Below are 24,176 nucleotides of genomic sequence, written 5' to 3' on the forward strand. Positions count from 1 at the left end.
TTGGAAATTCAGTTATTTTATATAATTTCCTGTTTTACCAGTTTTCAGTGGACACCCTGGATTACTTTTCAGAGGTAGCCACTAATTCTCTCCTATAGAGTTAACAAATCAAGGTCACCAAAAACCCTTACTCCAAACAGCACAAATGGCTTCTATCTATGTCTGCACGTACAAATTAATGACTATGTAAATTCCATACAGTCAATGTTTACAAAATTATTTTTACAGCTAAAATAGGCACTGAATCTTTAAAATAAAACTTACCTAAGGAAACAAATACATGACCATTATTTAAAGTGGATATGAAGTCCCTCCGGTTGTACTGACACAGACAAATGTTTTGGAAGGCTCATAGTACATTTATTAAATTACTTGTGAGGAGGGAATGTCTCCTGATGGTTCCCTATTGACCAGTTCCTTCACCTGCATTCCCCAGTTGTGGTATTCAAATAATCAGAGAGCTTGGAACTTCCATCTGGGATTGAATAAGGACACACTTATAGTCCTTGAAGTTTTAATTACTTTTGGATTACAAAGATATTAAACAATTACTCATGCACTTGAACACGGATGGAAAACTTAGTTATGAGAGGACTAAAATGTATACAAAAGCGATAAAAGTTGGAGAATTAGGTAACATCAAGTAATCTATGGAACACAAAAGCCAGAAAAAGGAAAAAGTTAATATCATTGTTCCACCTTTCATAGAAAAAATCATAATAACTTTGCCAATATTTAGAGACAAATTCTAAATAAAATTACAAGAGGACAGAGAACTTGAATAAATTAAATGCATAAGGCTTTTCAGAAGTATCTCCATCAATAAAAGAAAATTACAGAGATTCATAACAGCTGGGTATTACAAATAAATGCAGGCTAATAATTCTTAGATAACATACTGGAGTTGTTGGATATGTATTGTGCATTCTTGGTTTGTTATGACAAGGCTCACTTTCAAAGGAAAGGCTTATTTTGCCAAGCAGCTGAACACCAAAAGCAACTGAACTTTTCTGCTTCAAATATTCTCACTTTGCAGATGTTGAATAGCACATAACATACAGTGAAACATAAAATAAACATCTCCTTAACTATTTCATATAATTCTGCACTCCATTCTAAGCCACCTGCTCACATTAAAAACAAGCATTATGGCAACATCTTTTCTACAATTAAAGCCATCAATGAGGTTAATGACTCATTCAAATTCTTTAATTTAACAAAATAACCACCACCGACAGATGAGTGGAATTTATATTGACATAAGATAATTGAAGTCAGTTGGGTCTTATCAATTTCAAAAAAAATTTTAACTCTACATAAGCTAATAAAAGTAACTTCCAAAACTGTACTTTACATGGCAGCACTAATATCTTCAAAAAGAAAAAAGAAGCATTCATATGCAAAAATGAGAGCTGTGTATGGCAATGAATAGCTCACAACAGCAAAAAGTTAAACCAATTTTGTCTCTACCCAAATCTTATACATTACAAAATTAGCTAAACTAAATTACAGAAGCCTCTTAAAATGTATACAACATATATATATATATATAACTGTAAAGTTCAATTCATACACATAAATGCATATATTATTTCATATACGTGATTTATAAAAGTACAATATACATATGCTCTTAGTTCATAAAATAACACGAAATTACTGGATGTGTTCCAAAATAAATTGAGGATATAGTTAAGGATTTCTTGACTTTGAATTACAGATATTAAATTGGTCTAAATAAAGCAAAATTATAATTGGACCTATGAGTTCAATATTGTATATTTGTATTAATATTGTACTGTGAAATAAATGTATATCCTTAAAACTTGATACACATACAACGATCTACAATTCATCCCGTAAAAGCCTTACATAAGATGTGCCAAAAAGATTAACAAACTGTCAGTACATGATCCAGAGAGCAATATTTCACATATAGTCGCCCTAGGAAATTGCAATCATCAAAAGAACACAGCCATTAATAATACCTGAAGCAAATTTATAACTGTCTTGATACCATGTTAATGAAGCAAATGAATGTGTCTTGATGATACTTTCTAAGCAATATTATGTCCAAGCAATATTTGTCATCATAATATTATAAGTAATATTCCAAGAACATTTCTACTTCGAATTTCATAAATATGAAAACAAAAGTTCCCAAAAAAAAAACTGAAACAGCAATTTCATTACTGCTCAACTCCATTAGTGTCTGTAACTCAAGCATAATGTTAACTCGATGGTATTTGTGAACTGTTGAATGACATTTCACTGTAATCCTGGCATACCCTATAACCAATAAAACTGTATATCAGAAACTAAACAAGCATAATCAGATATTTTACCCCAGAGATAAAAGCATTATAACACTTAACTGGGATAAAATATGCATAACAACAAAAATAAGGGTATCAGATCAGTTCAAATATGGAATTTGGAGAACCAAGCAACAACTGCCATATTATCGAAAAATGTGTAAAAAAAAACATCAGTTTCAGGACTACTCAACATAAAATTTCCTAAAAATCTGAAAATATAATGGCAAATATCCACACTACCCTCTTTATAAATTTTTGCATTTGAGTAACATATTTCTTCAAGACAGAGGCAGGCTAATTAGACCAATCAAGAAAATAGATTCATCAATGGATTGATTATTTCATACACTTCACCGAGTCATCCATGCTGTTGATCTCATCAGAGAAAATGAAAATATAAAATGCTCTTTCAAGCATTACACAAATTCACATTTGTGTCCAGTTAAAATGCTGCCAGAATGGCCTCAAACACAACTTCAAAACAAACCACAGTCCTTTAAATTATTTTTTATGATAACATCAGTGACTGCATCAAATACAAATTGTATATTGTTAGTATCTGTAGCACATGTGAAATGGGTGTATATCTCTTTCTGGTCCTTTCTTTTGTTCAAATTCTCAAACTTCATTTGAATATAGGCTGCAGCCTCTTCATATGTATTGGAACCTGCAAAAATCATAGATGGACAGAAATTAAGAAACATTTTGACCTACGACACAACTCAACACATGTATACTAGTATTTTTTTTTTGAAAAAATGCCTTTCAAGATTTACTAGTTTGTTGAGTCACCACTATGAGAGGGAGAACTGCAGAATGGAGGATTCAGACACAGTATGGGAAATTAAATTTTCCATGCGCTTTGGTGTCAGAACTTTCTCAAAGGCACTCAGGAATGCATCTTAAAAATCAAACATAAATTTGACTAACACAAAACTTCTGATCACCAGATAAAAAATATATCAATAAATAGCTTCACATTAAATAAAAATGTAATTTCCAGAAGAACACACACACACAATGGCCATGTTTTTTCTGTAAGATTAAAACTAATTTAAGGTGGATTTTGAAGTTATCTTGCTTACTCAGACTGATGAGATAATTTGAGACTCATACTCATCAAAGATATCCTTACCATAAGCATTCAGGCCTCCCTATAATTTCATCCCTCAATTCCCCTTAATTAGTAGTTTTTGAGGGAGGCGACAGACAGCTGAGGTCACTTGCACCATTAGGGAGGGGGCAGGAAAGGATGAAGGGTAGAGAGAAACCAGGCATCGGTATTAACTTACTCTTAACGAAAGGCACCAAGAGATGCTGGCCTCACCCGCCTGGCCCTGGTGAAGTCATGTTCTCACCTACCAACCCAGAGTTAGCTGGTTCAATTCCTGCCTAGATGGGTTTTTCCTCCACCTAGGGCTTGGGTGTTTGTAATTGTCTTCAATGTTATTGTTCAGCAGTCAGAATAAAGAAGGGACTTATCGCGATAATGATGATAAATAAAGAACTCATATCTGTGTGGAATTGCCAACCACTAACTCCAACAAATAGTTCAGTCCCTAACATCCTTTATAAAAGATATCCCAGCATTTCCTCAATAGCATCCACTTAACCTCTTTTCTTCCTCCCCAGGATGATATCATCATTACAGCAACAGCTGATACCACATCACTGAATATCCTGAACATAGAAGACCTCGCCTTTCTCTACAATTCCTATTCAAACACCCACCCCACTCCCTTATTACTCATAACGATTTCTTTCTGAACCATCCTACATTCTTTACCTCATTAGTTAGTTTTGCATGGGGCCAAAAGACCTATCACCTGATTTTAGTTGAATTAATCTGTTACAATGAAGGGACCAAGTCCTTGGGAATTACCTTACCAGAGACTTAACAGGGCTAATTATATCATCAATTACTTAGTCAATAAACTGCGCTCCCACAAACTCATGCTACACAGCCTACAACATGAAGTACACACTGATACGTCATTATCAGTATATTATCAGGATCTTTTCTCAAGGATAGGTGTGTGTGTATAGTATTTTGCATCAAAAACAGTCTGATGTGCAACCACCCCTGGACATATAATTGCAGACTACCATATTTGTATGAATGCAATAAAATTCTAAAATCCCTTGACAATCTTGATAAAATTCATGAAAAGAATTCTAAATTGATCTTGAAAGTGGTCTCAGGCGTGAGCTTAATTTTTCCACACAATAACTCTAGGATAGCTCACTGTAAAAGTCAACATCAAATCACCAAATGAGTGCACCTCCAAATAAGTTGAGCCATTATTCTTTGTAAATGTTTACTTATTAAGCTAATACCTTTTCTGGTGTATCGTTTGTGTTTATCATAATTGGAATTCATCATTTTTCAACATATAATTCCCAGAAAATTTTTTTATAATTATATGTTGCATGATAGTGTGGCATCAGTTTTACATAAATATTGTGTTTGAATGTTTTTTATTGCGTTTGAATAAGTTGTATGTTTTAGCCTTTTAAGTTTACCCAGCTATACTAAAGGCATCTGTGTTAACGCTTCTTTTAATTGCCTGCTACCATTTCTACCTCAATTTTACATTTTTTTAAAAGAATATCTTCTGAAAACTCAAAATAGAGGCTTTACTGCATTCCCATACTGGAGTTTTAAAAATGGCAAATCCAGGGTCAATTGATGACATGTCACATCTGAAGTCATTTTTTCAACTGCTTAATGTCACAATAAAAATATTTTGTCCAGAAGCAAAAATGATATAATGCTGGCAGATGTAAAACATGGTTATAAACTTAACTCATACTTCATTATTTAATTTCCATGAAGTTTCGATAGAAAAGAAATGACTTTATGTCCAAGATGGATTGTATAGTAAATAATATATTACCTGAAAACTCTGGAAAGCAGATTGTTAATGGACTCTTGCTGATTTTATCTTCAAACAAATCTTTCTTGTTCAGGAATAGAATTATTGAAGTTTCAACAAACCATTTGCTATTGCAAATTGAATCAAATAACTTCATTGACTCGATCATTCGGTTCATCTCTTCATCTTCAGCCAAAACTAAATCATAGCCTGCAAAATATTTAAAAAATTGAAACAATTTAAAAGTTTAACAAAACCTATATTAGACCATCTATTTTAAAAGAAATCAAAAAGAATGAAAAAATTTCAAAACCAGTAGAGGCAAGGTCAGGGAAGTGGACTATATCTCAAAGTACTTTTTTCATAAAAACATTAGAAACTGTGCTCAAAAGTTCTCGGCCTGACAGTAAACTGTGATTTTCAGTTAAAAAAATGATGACATTTTTCTACATAATATCCGGTGACTTCAACACCTTTGGTACAGCGTTTCTCCAACATCAGTCTTCCTGGCCGTGAGTATGGAAGGCTGTGAAAATATTCATATACAACCCTCGCAACTTCTTCATTGGATGAAAACCACTTCCCGGAAACAAATTTCTTCAAATTTGGGAACAGATGGAAGTCTGAGGGTGCTAAATCAGGAGATTGCCGAGCAAACTGTACCCTAAATTCCATAGTTTTCCCATCACCAACACATCCAACTGGTCAAGAAGGTTGGAGTAATATTCGCATGTAACTGTTCTGCCTTTTTCAAGCAGTGAACAGCATCCCTTTTGCATTCCAAAACACACTGTCAATGACCTTTCCGGCAGATGCGATTGACTTCACTTTCTTTGGAGCTGAACCACTGGCTCCCACTCACTGCTTAGACTGCTGTTTTGTTTCTAGTATGTACTGGTGGACTTATGTCTCATCCATGATGACAAATTACTGTACAAAAACGGTTGGTTTCCTCTTGAATCAGTCCAAATATTGCTCTGAAAATCACTTGTGCAATTGCTTTTGATTGGCATTCGGCAAATGTGACACCCACCTTGTGCTGAGCTTTCACATCCATTATTCTCGCACCATACACCTTTGTCAAATTTGAATGAATTTTCTTAGGGGTTAACCCATCCAAAACAAAAAGCTTAATGACCATATGAAATTCAAGTTTTTCCATTTTAACGAAAAACATGAGAGACGTCTACTGCAACACTACTACAATACATACACACAAATTACTTGAGAGAACAAGTTGAAATTTGTCTAACGGACTATGGTCACGTGCCCCAGGCATGAATCATAAATTTTTGCAAACTGGAACGTCATTTCTGTGTCCGCCGAGAAATTTGCACCTTACCCTCATATGTACAATAACATGTACCCATAATATTCCTATAATATTGGCTTACACAACAATTCTATTAAATATATTGAAATATATTTACAATATTAAACAAATACATCTATAAATTTGCAAACCAGAAAGTGCAACACAGAAGATGATGGCGGTCACTCCCTCGAAGCAGTGAATCCACTTTTTCCTTTCAGACCTTTGGCCACCAACATCAAACATTCTGAAAGAGAAAAAATAAGGTGAGAATTTATGCTGCAGATCCTCTGGTTACTAAAACTACACACGACATCATCAGCAAGGATTTTTCCAAATCTAGGCCAAAAATATTATAGGAGCAAGCAAAGATAAAGTTGGTCTAATTCACGTGAAATGATTATAAATGAGAAAAAAAGCTACCACTTTATGAAGGAAGACAATGTACATCACAGAGTTGACTTTCTTTCCATACCTCCAAGTATGGAATGCAGTGGCCATACATCAAGAGTTTTTAATCTTTTATTCAAACATTGAGGCAGAACTTTTTTCCATTTCTGGTTGATATTTCTTCATGACTTGTGGAAGTGACATTAATACATAAAGGAAGACTTTATTTTGCTTCAGGATAAATATTCCCATTGAGCAGTGCCAGAAGTACAAAAGTAGCTGGAGGTAAGAACAACAAAACCTTAACCATAATTAATATTTTGTTGCTTTGTAATAATAGGAGTAGATGAGGGTGTGAAACAAAAGCCTCCTCTTCTATCTTGATTAAAAGATCTTTACCAGGCAGAATGTACTTCCCAAGGAAAATAACAACTGTTTTTCAGTGTTCTTTGGCTGTGGTATCCCCAAATATATATAACTCTCTCCCTGCCAATTTAAAGAAAAACACCTCTTTCCAGGCAATATTTAAAAATAACACTTTCCTCCCTGCCATTCACTTCTTTTGATGCGTAAAAATTGTGAGTCAGCACATATTTTTTGTGTAGTATATTTATTCTATTTGTGTAGCAGTCATATTATCAGAAATATCAAATATAAGTAAATTAATAGGTAATATAGGTATTAAGTTGTTGAATTATTTTTAGTTAACGTTTCATTTTATTCTTGATTTTCGTCATGGGGAGAAACATTCTTCTCAGATATATTATCATAGTAGGAAAGATCATTAGGAAGTTGTTGTAATCAAAGGTATAATGTAGCTTAAAGATTAGCCATGAATAACAAAAGAAATTAAAAAGCAGGTATTAGGCATGTTGTACGTATAAATCACACACTATTTCTAATCCCAGGACAAAATACAACAGGACACTTTGCACAGCTATCAAAGTATGGAGAAAGGAAGAAATACTTTTCCCAAAAAGTAATGATAACATTAAGGTAACAAATGAGAAAAGGCAATGTGAGGAAGGGATGGAGAACACTAACTCCTAGCACTTCAACAATACCTTCAATGGGAAGTAAACATTAGCTTTCCACCATGATAAAAAATCTTAAAATAAAAAATTCCAGACATTAAATGACAGGAATGCATAATGTAAGGCAAAATAAAATAATTCAATGCTCAATAAATGACAAAAAATGAATCAATGAGTTCAAATAAGTTAATATGGATAAGTGCATAGGGAGTAAATATTATGATAGCATGGAAGAGTAAATTAATGAAAGTACAGGCCAACAGGCTAAAATTGTTTTTCTAAAATTCTTGCAGGAGCAACAAACATGGTCACCATTGTCATGATTACAATAGCTTGTTTCATTCATATGGTGATGGGAATTGATCATACTGTGACCAGTATCAAAGACTCCCTAGGATTTGAATTATGGATAAAAGGGTGCATCTCAGTTTTATCAGTCTCATTGGAAAATAATTATAATGGTACCTCAACTTACAAATCTCTAAACATACAAACATTTCTCATATTCCATTTTGGCCGCTAGATAAAATGTATTCCTGGGATATCTACAATGATGCCTTTCTAAAGCAGCATAACAAAAACTTACTTATGCAAGTAACATTGCAGTTCAAGTAGCTCGTAGCCATTTCTAAAGATACAGCTCAGCATACTGCATGTATTTATTTCCTGATACACATTTCAAGCTTTACTATACAACTCTGCTACAAGCACGTTGAGCACTAAACCTTCCCAGGTATAATGATAGTTGTAATGCGCAACGAATGTGTAACAGACCTGCAGTTTCATTTTATATTTGTCAAACAAGCAATAAACTCTAAGGATTATGTTTTTGTTTTTTAAGCAAATCATTCACAGCATCTTTCTACAATCCCCAAATGGATTTTTGAAAAGTAAGGGGCTATTTTAGAAAATGTCTCTAGGATTTTTTTGCTGCTGATCTTTTTTCATTTGCAAATTTAACATATTGGTCAACCATTTGAGCTCATAATGTATTCAAGGGATTCTGTCCAATCTGTAAGCTTTTTGTTCCCTGAATTGCTTTCTTTTCTTTATTCTGCATGCTGAAAACCAAAGTATTTTAGCAACTAAAAATTTTAGCTAAAAAGGATAAAATAAATGCCCAGAAACAAATAAGTCAGGCACCACTATCCCCACAGAAATAATAAAAAAATATGTATTCCGAGTACACATACCCAAGACCCTATAGAGTTACCTCAGCTTTTCCCTTTGTTGTGGCACACAGAAGTGTGTGGTTGAAAATCATGAACTTTGGATGTCTGTGAACCATAATGTGTGGGACTAAATCTTAGTGGTTTTTAAATTTGGGTGAAGAAGAAAATATTATGGCTAATCTGAACCTTTTGATTAAAATGGTATACAACTGTTTTGAGTAAATTTGGAGTGGCCATATGAATACAAGTGACCCTGAACATGTAGATGTTCTGTTGCTATCATTACTTCAGAAATAACTTATCAATCCACGATATGTTGATAGATTGATAGATGTCTTTATCTAGAAGAGTGAAGATGAGCAAGATCACTAATGCTGTAAGCATCTCCAGTGAATTGGAGGATAATATTTTGTAACAACATTTTGACATTAAAAAGCTATCATTAAGATGGATGCTGCAATTTTGTTGGATTCACAAGGGATAATTGACTATTAGGAATGAGTGAAACTATTACAGTAACATACTATGCAACACAATTAGACCATTTGAACATCAAGCTGGAAGAAAAGAATCCACAGTTGACCCACAAAAAATTCCTTCATTATGGCTATGCACCACTAAATTACCCTGCAATTTTGGTCACAAAATTAATGGAATTATAATTCCAACTCATTCCCTATCCCTCATATTCCCCAGATTTGGCTTCTTCGGACTACTCCATCATGAAGTAATGGCTGGCAAGGAGAAAATTTTATTCAAAAGAGAAGGTAATTGGAGAAAAAAAATGCTGTTTTGCAGAGATGGAACAATAAAATCATTTAGCAAGGATCAAAAGACACGAACAGCATTGAATGAAACATATAACCCTAAAAAGAGACCATGTTGAAAAAAAATTTATTTTTCCCACTAAATTAAGTTTCCATTTCTGGACTTTTCCAACTAACCATGTACCACCAGAGGAAAAGGTTAGCCTAACCTAGACTTTGCGGTATTATCCACCAAAGCATTCCTGAATACAGCTCAAAAAGATCTCCAGTTAAGTGAAATAAGAATATTAAACACTCCCAAACACAATTATTATTAATCCACTGATAATGAAGAAGAATAAATAATTCTCGCCACAATATTTCCTATGAGCAAAAGCAAAACTTGGAATTGCAAGAACACAATGTCATTCATTCAAAATCAAAGAGACTTAGGCCACTGCCAGCAAATAGTTAATATAATTACTAGAGAAAAACACTCACTTGAAATTTAATCCTTTGAAGTTAAAATGTGTTTCAACAATTCCTGTTGTCTTGACACGAGTTCTAAGCACATCTTGCTGAGTGGGTACATAGCCAATTTGTGAAATGCGGTCCAATGCATTCAAATAGTATGCTGCAGAATCATTTAACTGGTATTCTCTCGACCGGGAAAAGCAGAGCTGGACACCATCATCCTGCCACAATCGTTTCATGAGAACAGCCAACTCAGGAGTCAGCTCACCTTCTTCTGCAGCACTTGCTAGAGTGAAAAATTGTCGAGCATTGTCCTAGAAATAAAGGCAAGAAATGTAAACAGACCAAAACAAAACATACCATTCTGGAAAGAAATTCCTATAATATTATTAATTATAAAGCTTATACTTACAGGTTGAAAAATATCCATAAGCAGCAAAATAAATAAACATGTTCACTCTTCAACATGAAGCAAAGCCACAAGAATCAAATTTTTAATTTCCAAGTTTACATAAAACAACTAAACTTACAGCTTTTCCTGGGTCTGCAAAATCAATTCTTAGCTGTCCCATGGCTCTAATAATGGCCATTAAACTTTGAATTGTATTACTATACACAACAGGTCGATATTGTTCACATTCTTCTTTGGAATAACCTGTTTCATGAATTATTTTCATCTGCTTGACAATGGTGCTCTTTCCAGATTCTCCAGCACCTGCAAGCACATGGAAGAGCAATCAAAAATATTTTATTTTTATTTTTTAGATCGAGATTTCTTTCATATACAGGTTGATAACATGAGTATACCAGTCCTTATAAGGTCACAAATTTTTACAGTAGTTCATAATTTATGTTTACACACAGAATTGAAGTCTTCTTAGGTTTTGCAACAGGTCAGGTCATTTCTACACTTTCAAAGGTATCTTGTCCTCATCCTCAGGGTATTAATTACCCTTCCAAATGCAGGCATTGAACAACCTGACCTGATGGAACACCCAAAGAGATTTAATATATTATGGCATATACCATAAAATTACTAAATCCTTCCAATTTACGCGATTTTAAACCTCTAAAGCCAATATGACAAACTACTTTCAACATAACTTTGAGGAACCACAGTACTAAAAAATTGCAAAGAATATTAATCCCAGGGTAAACTATATTACGCTGAATAGGCATTCATAAGAATATTTTTTTATTCAGCCTTTAGCCGAAAATAGCACTTTTTGGCCTCGACATTGGAGCTTTAACCACTACCGCCACCAAGGCCAGCATATATTAATCACTATTATTAATACTTATAAACACAAAATAATAATTATCATTCTGATTTACAAATAAAATTACATGAAAGATGATAAAAAGTACCAATGCAAAAATTAGAAATGCTTCATACTAAACCAAATAATTAGTAGAATAAAACCACTACAATTTTCCAAACTTTTATTCAGCAAATAATGCAACTTGTTAAATTTTGATAAGAGATAGCAAGGATGGGCATGAACGTTTTGAATGAGAACAGGATAGGGGTACTGTAACAGCAGCAGCAAACAAATTTCAGAAGATTCTTCACGAGGGCCAACTATTATCATCATGTGCCAATTAAAAATAAAGATCATAACATGCTCCAATTCCAACAATACCTAAAACGACTACACGTTATATCTATGTTTTCCCTTGAGTATAGTGATGCTAACTAAAAATTATTGAGTAACAAACTAAGATTATAAAGTAAAGTTGAAAAAAACGTGATGCCAGATTCTATCCATTTACTTAACATAATAAATACATTCAGTACCGAATAAAATGTTTTGTGCAATTCCAGTAGAAAAAATTAAGAGTAAAACATGATAAAAAGATAAAAACAAAGAAAAATTAGGACACGTCTTAATAATTCAAATAAAATACTCTATGAGGAGCAAAGTAATGCTTTCAACGCCACCATTTAGACTAAATTGGTATGAATCAAAAAGACGTTATGAATAAATTATGCAACAATAAAACCTTCAAATATAGATCGGGAAAGATGCCCACAAAATTAAATAGCATATTGAATCCTATTGACCAATTAACAGAGAGCCGTCAAACCAATATAATCTTCGATAAAATAATTATGGCTCATGTTAACTATCCTGATAGGCTCATTTTTATGGAAATTTCATGTCGTGTCTTGCAAATTTCATAACCTTACTCAATCAAATGAGCAACTTAGTGGCAAGAAATGCTGCAGCCACAATTAAAAAAATCCTTGAACGATCATCTCAAGAACAATTTAATCAGATACGTTCCCCCCAAATATTTTGGGCGCGCTGGCATGAATTAAAGTACGATGAACTGTGTCACTCAAAACATGCCTCCCGACAGAGACTAGATTAAGCACAGAAAAAGAAAAAAACTTTATATTAAAAATTTGTACTAGGCTTTGCTATTCTTTGCTCGGAACTTTTTTATCAAACAATATAATATGTAAAATGTGGTTCAGTTAAAGTAAATCGACTATTATGTTAAACGGTTTGCCATAAGAGGCAAATTAATCAGTTCTAGTTAAAACAGAAGGATTAATGAGAGAAAAATGATATAAATTACATATATATTATTATAATTCAACTTGTGCACGGAATCTGAGTCATTCAGCAAAATATAATTTCAGTCATACTGCATATTGCCAGTATATAAACAGTAATTCTTCTACCTTTAAAATATGCATGGAAATGGTAAGATTTGAAAAAAAACGGATGAAAGCAATAGTTAATTAATAACACTAACTGAAGTGGTTTAGCATCAACTTAGGCCGACCACAAAAATGTCATTGCTTGGAATTTCAAACAACATTATTCGGCAAAAAACAATGGAATGATAACTTACATGCAAGTATTTCAACTTATAAAATAATGTTTATATGCATATGTAACTTAAAATTCAAAGGAGTACAACTCGACTCCCACTTCATAATGGTATGGTTGTCGTTCAACGTTTACGAAACGGTCGTTACGCACCTAATAAAAGCAGCTTTACTTCTCTTGCTGCTCTTTCACCATCTGCTCTTAAATCTTTGTCTATTTTCTTTGAGCGTTCGGCGGCTTCTTTATCGCCCGATGTACTAACAGCACACCCCATCTTAAATATATTAGCACTTGTTGCTTCGGTGACTCCACCCGGTAACTCAAAAAGTTTCTCTAAACACAGATACCCTCACAAATGTGCTCCAGATATTTCATTGAAGACCACACTCTTTAACTATGTATTTATGTAGATGTATGTATTTCTTACTCAAAATACCAACTTATATGAAGCCAGAGACGAAGAATAACTAACATTATACTAACAAAGTACATTACGCATCACGGCCTATTTGGCGTATAAGTTATGAGAAATTACAGTGTAAAGATGCGACCACTACTCGATATGTATGAAAAATATCATTAACATTCACGCGGATACGCGCGCGCGCGAAATGTTACTACAAATAAAGTGGAATATTTTTCTTCGAACGATTCACTACAACACGGCTAAATCTTGTCAAGTATACCGTACTGTCTAGTTTTGCACAAGCGTTATCCATTCCTGTTATCAAGCCCCCTAATAGTGTGGCTTGATAGCCGCACGGGAGCAACTATAGGATAAGGTCATACAACGAAAAGAAACGGTAATATGAGAACCTTGGAAAAATGAAAAATACCATAAATAGAGAAGATAGACTAAGTAAATATTTTAATAAATATGAATATGGTCATTCCCAAAGATTAAACTATTATCATCAATTACAAAAAATGAACAATAATGATTACTTGCAAACGCACATCCCTTGGGTTTACCATGCGGCAAGTGGATGCGGGAAGGGATGTCATTAGATTGTAAATTTTATCAATGCAATATATAGATAAATATAATGGGATATTCATGAAAATTATTAGGTTTTGAAAAGTTCACTGAATATTATAGTTATATAATTTATATATTTATTATGCTGCGTGAAGCCCACTTCGGTTTCTTTCCTAAGATAGCATAACGTCAAGCTGCTGAGATAAGCACATTTTTTGTGTAACTTTAAATGTTGCAAGGAGGAGGAATTACATATTCGTAATTGTATTAAAATTTTCAAAGTATGGCTGTAGTAACTGCATCACTACAAAATTATCAAAATGAATCTCTAAGATTTCAATCAACTGTAAAGGAACTACAAAAATTGGGACTCATTCAGTTTTAATTTAAAATATTTTTCACAAAGGAATTTTTAAATTAAAGGCACGAGATTTTGAATATATTTATTCCTTCTCTATAATGACCCTGTATAAGTTGAATTGTTGATTGCAACAATCATAGTTTATTAGGATGACGTCAATATTTGATTCAATTCTCATTCTCAATAAACTTCATAATTTGCTAGGGCGAAGAATTACATCTTTGGCAATGTTTTTCACTATTTGACTAATCACTGTAATAACTTTATATTGCAAAACCATCCAAACGAAACTCCAAGATTTCAAATAACCATTAAAGAACTGCAAAATTGTTTTAGTCCATCCTTTTGTTAATGAGGGATGCATTGGAGGGATTTGTATATGAGGGATGCATTGGTCACATTTGGTATCAAAATCATAGTTCCAATTGTCTTTACAATTACTGCTTTTTCCTTTTGTGCAACGTATTTCAATGCTGAATTAACGAAGTCTTCTTGCCATATTCCACTCTCTTAAATGATGTGAATGAGCCCACTCAAACTCTCAATCCACCATTTTCCTGAAATCACCGACTACATGAAAAACGACATCGCGACGATTTTCCATCCCCATTACAGTCCCAACTTGACCCCCATAGACTATTTCCCATTCCCTTTAGCGAAATCCTTCCTCAAAGGGGCAACATCATGAACCCTAAGTCTAGGAGTTCGCACACGGATCCTTAAGAACCTTTCGGAATCAACCTACCAGGCGAGTCGCGGGAAAGCCTTGAAATAGTGTGACGCCGCTCAAGGGATGTACTTTGAAGAATTTTTAGCCACTGTAGCAACATCTGAAATAAATTTAATTTCCGAAAATTTGTCCTTATAATTTTTATTCAAACAATGTAGATTTTTCCCCTCTGAATTTCATTAATCAAAGATGCCATAATCCATTGATCCTATTTGATATTATTTTTCTATGGAACTTGCTCTTTTACACTGTATTTTAAAACAACATTGTAAACAAAAGTACAATGGAAGTTATGTAGCTATTCCTGTAATTATGAAATTTTTATTACGCAGTTAATTTGTATTTGTAGGTAATTATAACTACATTGTATTACTTGTTTTATAGCCATCTTGTACAACTAATTAGTATGACTGAATTGAACTGGAATTTATTTTAGCGAAATATTTTCCCGCAATAAATAAATAGAATTAATAAGTAAACAGATACAGCAATCACTAAAATGGATCTAAAAATATTTTTTATATTTTTGATAATTCAATTATATGTCATTAATCTGCTTAATCGTTGAGAAAATTAAATGTTTAAAAGATTTTGGTTTCGTTTCCGAATACGAGCCCATCCTTCACTTGTTTTCTATGATTGTAATGTGTGGCAAAACCGGCGAGACATATTTGAGTCAATTCTAAATAAACTGCCAAACGGCTAAAAGTAACCGTAAAAAGTCCCAAAAAACATATCACAGAAAGGCAAATAAGTTATGTGATTACTTTCCTTGAGTGACAAGCTGTCTAAGTGGACGGTGTATCGTGGGAGACAAATTTTTCTGCGGAACCACTAAGCTAAAATGGTTACAAACTATGCTGTTTTAGAAATCTAGTTATGATAAATCTTATTGAATAAACTCATTTGTGATTCAATCTCCATCTTTCAGCCGATTTACGGGTTAGAAATCAAGGCTACCCTTGAAAATATACAAAAGCTATATGCACCTATCAATATGTTCTGGCGTATAAGAGTAAGTACATGTTATAAATGTTCTCCGAAAATGAGTGTTTTTGTCCGAAATCGAAAGCACTTCATCGTTGTATAAAATATTTAGTTAAAAATTTTAAAATCCTTCTGATGGTTGTCTCAACTGTTAGTTATTCGTGATTTAGATTGTTTTGCAGATTATTTTAATGAGTAAATAATCATGTTACTTTTTGAGGACAGTAAATTACACCACAGGATAAGATGCTGGTACCGTGAAGGGGTGCTATTAAAACAATAAAAAAGTAGTTTTAATTCATCCGTGGCTATTGAATGTTGTCTTCGCGTATAAAACTGCAAAATAGTGTTGCTAAACGTGTAATCGAACGAAGAACATCGAGTGTAGTGTACATAGCAGATTGGTCGTGTAATATTACTCATTTTGCACTGTAAAATATTCTGCAATTATCTGCAAAACCTAACTGAAAGCAACTATGTTTAAGCCAATTTCATTCTGTGTAGTGCCTAGTTTGGAACTTCGTGCACAATTATGAAATGCAGTACCACGATGAATAAAAATTAGGAGTATGCTTGTTTCCTCGTAGAAATTTGGATGTTATTATGCATTCTTGTCTAATGAAGCGCACATCATTTAATAACAGAATGTTAACAATGTATTCAGGCATTTTGTCAGGTCTGTTTGTATGAATGAAATTTCATGTAAGGTATTTTAAAGCTTTATTAACATCAGTTCCTAACACAGTTTCAGGTATTGCTTCAATTAAAGTATTCCTTTCACATTTTAATCCAAGTACAATTCCTCATGATTTTTAAAATTAGCAAACAAATAATTTTAGTAGTTTTACTAGCAGGCAGTTAACAGCTAGTTAAATTTGCCAAGTATCTTTTTTTCCTCTTTTTGGATCACAAATCCCTTTTTAAAGATTGTGAATTTCCCCAAACCTTGGTAGCGAGTTTTATTGAAAATAAAAAATAACCAAGATATAGCAATGACTGCATGAACGATCTTTGAAAGTTTTGTCATAGCTAAATGGTTAACATGCTCATTTCAGTTTACCAGTTTTCTATGATTTTATTACTTGGATAAAGCTCCCACACTAACTTGGTTGTTACCCACATTTGCCATTTAAGAGATAAACCTTTCTTTTTTAGTTTACATTGTGATTAGTTTCCTTTATTTAATGGTTGGAAAGTTTTTTTAAGCAACAACAAACCGCCCAACTTAATAAATAATAGACACAATATACGGCTGTTTTATGTTGTACTATGATGAATTTTAAATATTTGCATCAAGAAGCACCAATTGTTACCTCACTGGGGAATAATGATCCCTCATATCTTTGAACTGATCATTATCCAGAGTATCAATGTATGTGGATGGCTAAATTTGGAATATAGGTTAATAAAACTGCTACCATGGAAAACTTTGGTCTATTTAATCATTATTAATGTCAAATCCACTCTAAAAAAACAACATTGATGGCATAAAATATTATAATCTTGGAATGACATGCCTTTAGTTGACTGAAAATGAATATTTAGTTTTTACTATATATTCAATCAGCAAAGTTGTTTTTTCTATACAACGATTTAAGGCATTGATTTTTCGAAGTGTTAGTGGTGAGTTTTAACTCCCATAAGATGAAAATAATTTTAGGTTGCTTCTTTTTAAACTTTCTGGTATAAATGAAAGAACATATATTTCACCTTTCAAAGTCAAATTAACATAGAATGGATTAATTTATGGAAGAACATGTGATTGGGTCCAAAATGGTAACTAGAATTGAATATTATATTATAGAGTAAGCATGTTAGTGGATCTTGTATAAAGTCTTTGGTAGTAGGCAATGTAAATCTAGAAAATTTGGATTTTTATATGGTTTCTTTAAAAAAACCTTGAAAAATCCAACAAAAGCCTTCAACTTATTCAAATACTTTGCTAACTTAGACATGTTTAAAGCCCCCAAAGTCATTATCAAAGTCCCCTGGTTTTCCAAAATACACACCAACATTGAAATCATACCAAATTCAAAAAGATGCCCCATTTCTTTCCTTTTTCAAGAACTTATCAATTCTCAGCATACCCTTCTTGTCTTACTTTTCCCTTCCAATCTTGTAATATTTGCACCAGGTCCTACAGTGGTCAGCATACTTATGAATCTTGAAATTTACATGGAAACGTCATTGTGCCTCCACATGCTTCCCTCTATAGTCACTAGTCAAATATCCTTTGTCAATCTGATGCCTTTTTAAAGCCCCAACCCTCTTCCAAAGTCCTCTGTAACCCCTGATATCTCACTGATTCCATGCAGTTGAGCCAGTTGCAAAACTTTTCTTATCATTACCACTTCCACTCCTGTTATAAATTGCTAATGCTCGTCTCTCTTTCACATCCAGAATTGTGTGATACCACTTTAACATGCGAGCTCTGCCTTCTGGGGACAGTGTATGTCTAATAATGAACAGAGCTGTTTGGATGTTGTTCTTGAACAATTTGATATGATTAATAATTGCTGCTTTGAGAATTTTAGGTTGAGTAGCATAAAATTTCCAGGGTAAAGGCTTTACGACAGTATCTCATGCTGCTTTGAGAATGTTAGGTTGAGTAATTTAAAATTTCCAGGATAAAGGGCTTACAATATCTCAAAATTATTTTGTCTCTATTACTTCCAGTTTAAGTGCCTCAGTTGCTCGGAATTGGGCAAAAATCAATTGGAATTTAGTGCGCTGGATGAGTGTAAGGCCGGAAAAGCAAAATTTAATGTTGCGTCCAGATGCCAGTTCTGTGGCCGTTTAAGGAGTCTTGGTGAGTATTCCAGTATTATTTTTTTAGTCCCATAAATAAGCTTATGAGCATGAAGTTGTCAATGCTCATCAAATTATCATCATTATAGGTTATCATTGTAATTATAGGATTGGTTTGTATCAACTCTCCCTGTTATCCTGTAACTCTTTTCGTCCTTTGTAGTTCCTTGTGCTGGCATCTTCCATTACCATTTACTAGTACCCAGTTTTGCTTTGGCTTTCCTTTTCGATTCTTCCTTTCCAAATGGTTTTTCAATGACTTATCATATGTCAGTATGTCAAATTAATTTCCTTCTGTGTCCTCTATAGGCCATTCTCTTCAGAGACAATATGCAGTAGGTACTTTTTCATTTTTCACTTTGTCTATCCACTTGATTTCATCATTATTTGGTGGTACCCATGTAACCCATGTCTCACGGAACAGGAAAATTGAACTCCATGTGTAAGTTTTTCTGAACCTCTTCGTAATATCTAGGCTGGTACCTTTTCAAATTAGTTGTGGTTGCTTCTGGAATTTCTCCACCTGCTCTATTTGTCTTATGCCCTAGTTACTCAAGCACACGATCATTAACAGCAGAAAACTTATAAAGCCTTGTAGGGATGCTTCCTGGAATTCATTTGTGGAGCGATCACATTATAGAAGAACCTCTCCAGAACATGATAGCATTCAGCAGAGACTGGAAATGGCCAATTTTCCAGATTGAAATGAATGTGATTAGTGAAGTCAATAAATATTTTCTAAACATTAGAGAAGAGAATTAGGACTATGTTAATGATGGAAAAGAAATAAATGGCAGAATAGAGGAAGATGAAGTTAATGCATACAGAGAAGGCTTCAATCTCAATACTGAATTTGATGCAGTGTGGAAGGATGTAAGGACAAATAAGGCACAGTGTATCAACAGAATTCCCTCAGAGTTAATTGAACAAATCCACAAATGACTGATGCAATACTGCTTAGGAGATATTTATGTAAGAGGAGAATTCCAATAAACTTAAAGAAGATCTAGCAAATCATCTGTGTGTGTAAATTTTGCTAGAATGAAGGTGTGAGTGGGTATGGTGAATGTCACATTACCGTAAGGAAGATGACTATTTTAATAAGTAGTAGCTTGTGACATAAGTAATTTTCAACATAAGTGTCTTTATAAGTATGGTATGTTATTATAGTTACTGCATAGCATGAATATTACAATTCAAATTTAACATGAGTGAACAGACTTTCTGCCATCGTAGTTATTTTGTGAATAGGTATTATTGGGGGGTTATGTTGGTAGCTGTTGCTTATATCAAGCACTAATGTACACATGTGAAATAACATAAGGATGCTATCCTTCCCATGCCAAACAAGGAGAGTTCACGAAAAGGTAAAAGATTTCAAAAAATTAGCAACAGGAAGGTCTATTGTGAGGACAAATTTGGATTTAGATAAATGAGAGAAGGAATAATTGCCCTGAGACCTACTGTGTAAAAGAGGATACACAATGATCAAATGATTTTTATTGCATTCATGAGTCTGAAGAAAGATTTTTTGACCTCTTGGAAATGAGCATAAAGAAGCAGTTACCTAGGATTGAATGTGAAGAATGGCAAAAGGAGATGCATTCTTTATTAAATGGGTAGCAATGACTAGAGGCAAAGAAGAAGTGTGTTTGAAACAATGAGTATCACTGTTTTGCTCATTTTCACCCTTGATAATTAATGTGCACATTAACCATTACTGAAATGGAGGAAAAGATAAAGGTGATGCACAGTTGCAAGGGGGATGATAAAGCTTGCTGTGATTGCTGATGACAATTACTTTCAAGGAAAAAAGGAGACCTGAAAAGGAGTTAAGCCCATTTGAAGAAGGGAATGAAAAATTACCAACTCAAGAAAAAAAATTGAGGAAATGGTCTGCATTCATAGGAGGGTGGTTAAAATTCAAGGTAAGATAATGAATGACATGACGAAACAAGTGGAAGAGTTATGGATTCGTCCACGGCTCTGATTTCACCATCATGATTGAACATCTCTATTCTCTACCTGACAATATTTCATTTCCATGAACTTGACTCTTGAAATTAATACTGAATCTCAAATCTGTGGTTGAGCCTGCCTAATATTCTTAATGACAAAATGAAAAATGTGCAATGGAAACAAATTCTGTTAAATATGAAGGACTACTTTTTTGCAAATATATGCACTATAAGCTGACATTAAAATATATCATGTATTATGCTTCATTTTGATCAATAAAATATTATTTCTAACGATATTCATTTGCTGCCATATCCTTGTTATTCTGGCTATATTATGGTAAATTCTTTTGTTGCATTATGGTCAAGAATTAAAATTGTCTTGTAAATATTTAAAAGTGTCATATTCAAAATATTTAATCATTAATTTTTTAACTTCATGGTTGAAAATTTATTTTTGTGTGTTTTCTTAGTCACAGCATGAATAATTTAACAGTAGGAATCATTTGAATTCATGAAATTGAATTGCCTCTGAAAATTGCACCTTATCTATAAATGTAATTTGCTAGGTTGATGTCGTCAGTGAACCAGTTGTTGTTTGGAGCCTGGAATTATTGCAAGCATTGGATAAAGCAGGAATGACATTCAAAAGAATTTTTAAATATAATAATATCAATGTTGAGAAGCATAAATCTACATTGTGAAAACTTTAATTAACACTTTGAATGTTTAATTTTATGGATACTCTTTTTACAGATATAGTTCAGAAGAGCGAAAACCCATATGTTTTTGAGGATAGTGGCTCTTTCAAGATGATAATACAATTTGACTGTAGAGGGATGGAGCCAGTGGAGTACACTCCAGGAGTAAGTGACCTTTACAAAAGAAATGCTTTGGCTCACTGAGTCTATTTTTGGATTTTAACTTTCGCCTCATGGCAGGGAAGCCATTGGTGTCATTACACATTTAACAAATGTTTAAGCTCTTTTCCTCGTCTCTGGTTTGCATACTTAAGTATGATAATATAATAATTATAAATAATACAGAAAGACATCCTTGTGAGTTTCTTCATCTGCTCCTATTATATGAGTATGTGGTAGCCATCTATCGTTGGGTGGCAGATGTGGCTACTTTGGCACAGCAAGTTTTGGACCATTATGGTGGCACTGAAACTGATGTTTGCCATAGATTTCATTGGTGGATTTTGAACAAAAGGAGAATAATTAAGAATACATGTATTACTTTCAGCATAGATATGCGTTGATTCATAAGTATCAGGACAAAAATGGAAGTTATTGGTAGCCTTGAAGAAAAAATGTGATAACACCAGAATTTTTTTTACTGACACACACTATGCAAATAACAAAAACAGATTCAGGCTGTGTGAGCTGCCCTAATACTTAGCCCTGTTCAGAATGTGAATTTCACGCATCAAGGTTGAAGGTCCAGTTTTTTCCCGTGTCTCCTGTACTTTCCCAGGAAGATTTGGTACCTGAATAATCCAATATGTGAAGTTGAGGGTGATCAGAGGCATGCCCAGGAATCAAGCCCAGGCCCTCTGGTCATTAACCCAGAGCTGTACTCGCAGGATCCCTTCCATTTGTAGACATGATATATTTAATGAAATTCCTCCCTAGTAGAAGTGATGGGATGACTGGGCGAAAAGATGGAATTTTTCCCTCATGACCCTATTCCTTGTCAAAAAGTTTCTTCCTGACTGCTGTCAGACCTTGCATTCTATCCTTTTTCTGCTTAATTGTGAAAATCTCTGATATATTTAGTGTATGATTATGGTGCCCTAATATTCAAGATACGATGAGATTGCTTTCCCCGTTTGATGTCCAGCCCTTTCAATGGGTGGCGGCTGCTGCATAGATCACGTAATTGACCACGTAATAATGAAAAATAATTGTCAGTACCTTATATATGAGAACATTCAGTAGTGAGTGATGTTTTTCCTTCTTTTGCATTGTGATTATCTGTCTATGTAATGCCTCATCATGGGATATCATCCCCATTGAAATGCTCTCAAGCCAAAGTGTCTGCCAGTTCCAGTCTGTTCCTGGATATTTCGTTTGCTGTTGTAGCAGTGGTAACCATGTCAGGAGATGGAATGGCTATTATTTTTGAGGAATGAGGTTTGACCAGTGGTGTTCTACTTTGAATTTGTGGTTGGTGGAAAGTAATTTTATTTTGTGGGTGTTTGGAGTAATCTTGAGGATTTTGTTGAATGAAATGAGAGTATTACAGATTCATCTCACACCCCAGAGAGTGCATCCTTGCAATATGCCCACTATGATCGAGCTCACTGCCAGGAATGGCATGGGAGAATGTCCTCTTTGTTCCCAAACCTCTTCTCACTCCATCCAACCTCCTTTTTTGGATGCTTTCATTGTGACTAATCAAACTCAGATAGTGATTTAATCCATTTTAGTACTGGATGTAGCTTTACTTGATTTGCCTTTAATCAAGTAGAACTGTGTACCAGGAGGCCTAGCCCTCAGAGTGCATGAGGGACATCCACAATTGCCTGGACACATATAATTATTGATAAATTAACATTAATAAATTATTATTATTGGAGTATTTATCATTCTGATTATTACCTCAATTAATGAATGTTTCATTGCAGGATGGCTGGGTTGCTGAAGCAGCGGATTCCGGAGAAGTGTTCAATAACATAGATCTGATGGAAAAAGAGTGGGTCGAATATGATAGCAATTTGCAACGCCCAGTTGGAATTTATGGTTTAGAATATAAGTTTACGAAATAGTATTGTAAGTTTTTTTATTTTTTAATAAACAAAAGACTAATTTATGTACATATTCTTTTTATTTACAATATCTGTGATAGACTGGGAATTTATTTCAAAACCGATTAAACGCCTGGAATATATATTAATTTTACTTTATATAGTTGAAAAATACTTGCAAATTACACTAGTTTTATTGGTGGAATGTAATAATAATAATAATCTTTATTTGCCCAGAAGACACTGACACAGTGTAATAGATACATCAGATAAGTGTATAGGACACATCATATGTACATATAGATGTTAAACAATGATGAAATTCAGAAAAGCATGACACAATAATAATTTTTTGCATAAAATATATTCCATATTCAGTATGGTTATTTTTTCTCCATGAATTCCATTACAGAATAAAACTGTTTTTTCCTTAAAA

The 24,176-nt window shown here is 33.6% G+C and overlaps 2 protein-coding genes across 2 annotated transcripts; one reads left to right on the top strand and one right to left on the bottom strand.

The window, feature by feature from the left end:
• Positions 1 to 438: 438 nt before the first annotated feature.
• Positions 439 to 13,708, bottom strand: Galphai (G protein alpha i subunit). The gene is made up of 6 exons (XM_071597300.1): positions 13,319 to 13,708; positions 10,853 to 11,037; positions 10,350 to 10,636; positions 6,659 to 6,753; positions 5,216 to 5,404; positions 439 to 2,985 (listed from the first exon to the last, which is right to left on the bottom strand). The coding sequence occupies exons 1-6, from the start codon at positions 13,437 to 13,439 to the stop codon at positions 2,795 to 2,797; spliced, it is 1,068 nt and encodes a 355-aa protein (XP_071453401.1). The 5' UTR covers positions 13,440 to 13,708; the 3' UTR covers positions 439 to 2,794.
• A 2,172-nt stretch (positions 13,709 to 15,880) lies between these two features.
• LOC139698418 (CXXC motif containing zinc binding protein) lies at positions 15,881 to 23,809 on the top strand. The gene is made up of 5 exons (XM_071597319.1): positions 15,881 to 16,082; positions 16,167 to 16,250; positions 18,899 to 19,031; positions 21,745 to 21,854; positions 23,621 to 23,809. The coding sequence occupies exons 1-5, from the start codon at positions 16,080 to 16,082 to the stop codon at positions 23,759 to 23,761; spliced, it is 471 nt and encodes a 156-aa protein (XP_071453420.1). The 5' UTR covers positions 15,881 to 16,079; the 3' UTR covers positions 23,762 to 23,809.
• The last annotated feature ends 367 nt before the right edge of the window (positions 23,810 to 24,176 follow it).

The sequence above is a fragment of the Hetaerina americana genome, unplaced genomic scaffold, assembly GCF_022747635.1.
Source record: "Hetaerina americana unplaced genomic scaffold, ioHetAmer1.1.p SCAF_85, whole genome shotgun sequence".
In the NCBI taxonomy this organism is placed as follows: Eukaryota; Metazoa; Arthropoda; class Insecta; order Odonata; family Calopterygidae; genus Hetaerina; species Hetaerina americana.

What these genes read in the sequence shown, in the direction of transcription:
- Galphai (XM_071597300.1), bottom strand. Translation starts at nt 13,439, where the DNA reads ATGGGGTGTGCTGTTAGTACATCGGGCGATAAAGAAGCCGCCGAACGC. An exon ending in TTGCAGACCCAGGAAAAGCT is followed by an intron (nt 10,637 to 10,852) that starts GTAAGTTTAGTT and finishes CTTTATTTCTAG; the next exon opens with GACAATGCTCGACAATTTTT. An exon ending in CTGCTTTCCAGAGTTTTCAG is followed by an intron (nt 2,986 to 5,215) that starts GTAATATATTAT and finishes TGATTTTTGCAG; the next exon opens with GTTCCAATACATATGAAGAG.
- LOC139698418 (XM_071597319.1), top strand. An exon ending in ATATGTTCTGGCGTATAAGA is followed by an intron (nt 16,251 to 18,898) that starts GTAAGTACATGT and finishes TATTACTTCCAG; the next exon opens with TTTAAGTGCCTCAGTTGCTC. An exon ending in TGGCCGTTTAAGGAGTCTTG is followed by an intron (nt 19,032 to 21,744) that starts GTGAGTATTCCA and finishes CTCTTTTTACAG; the next exon opens with ATATAGTTCAGAAGAGCGAA.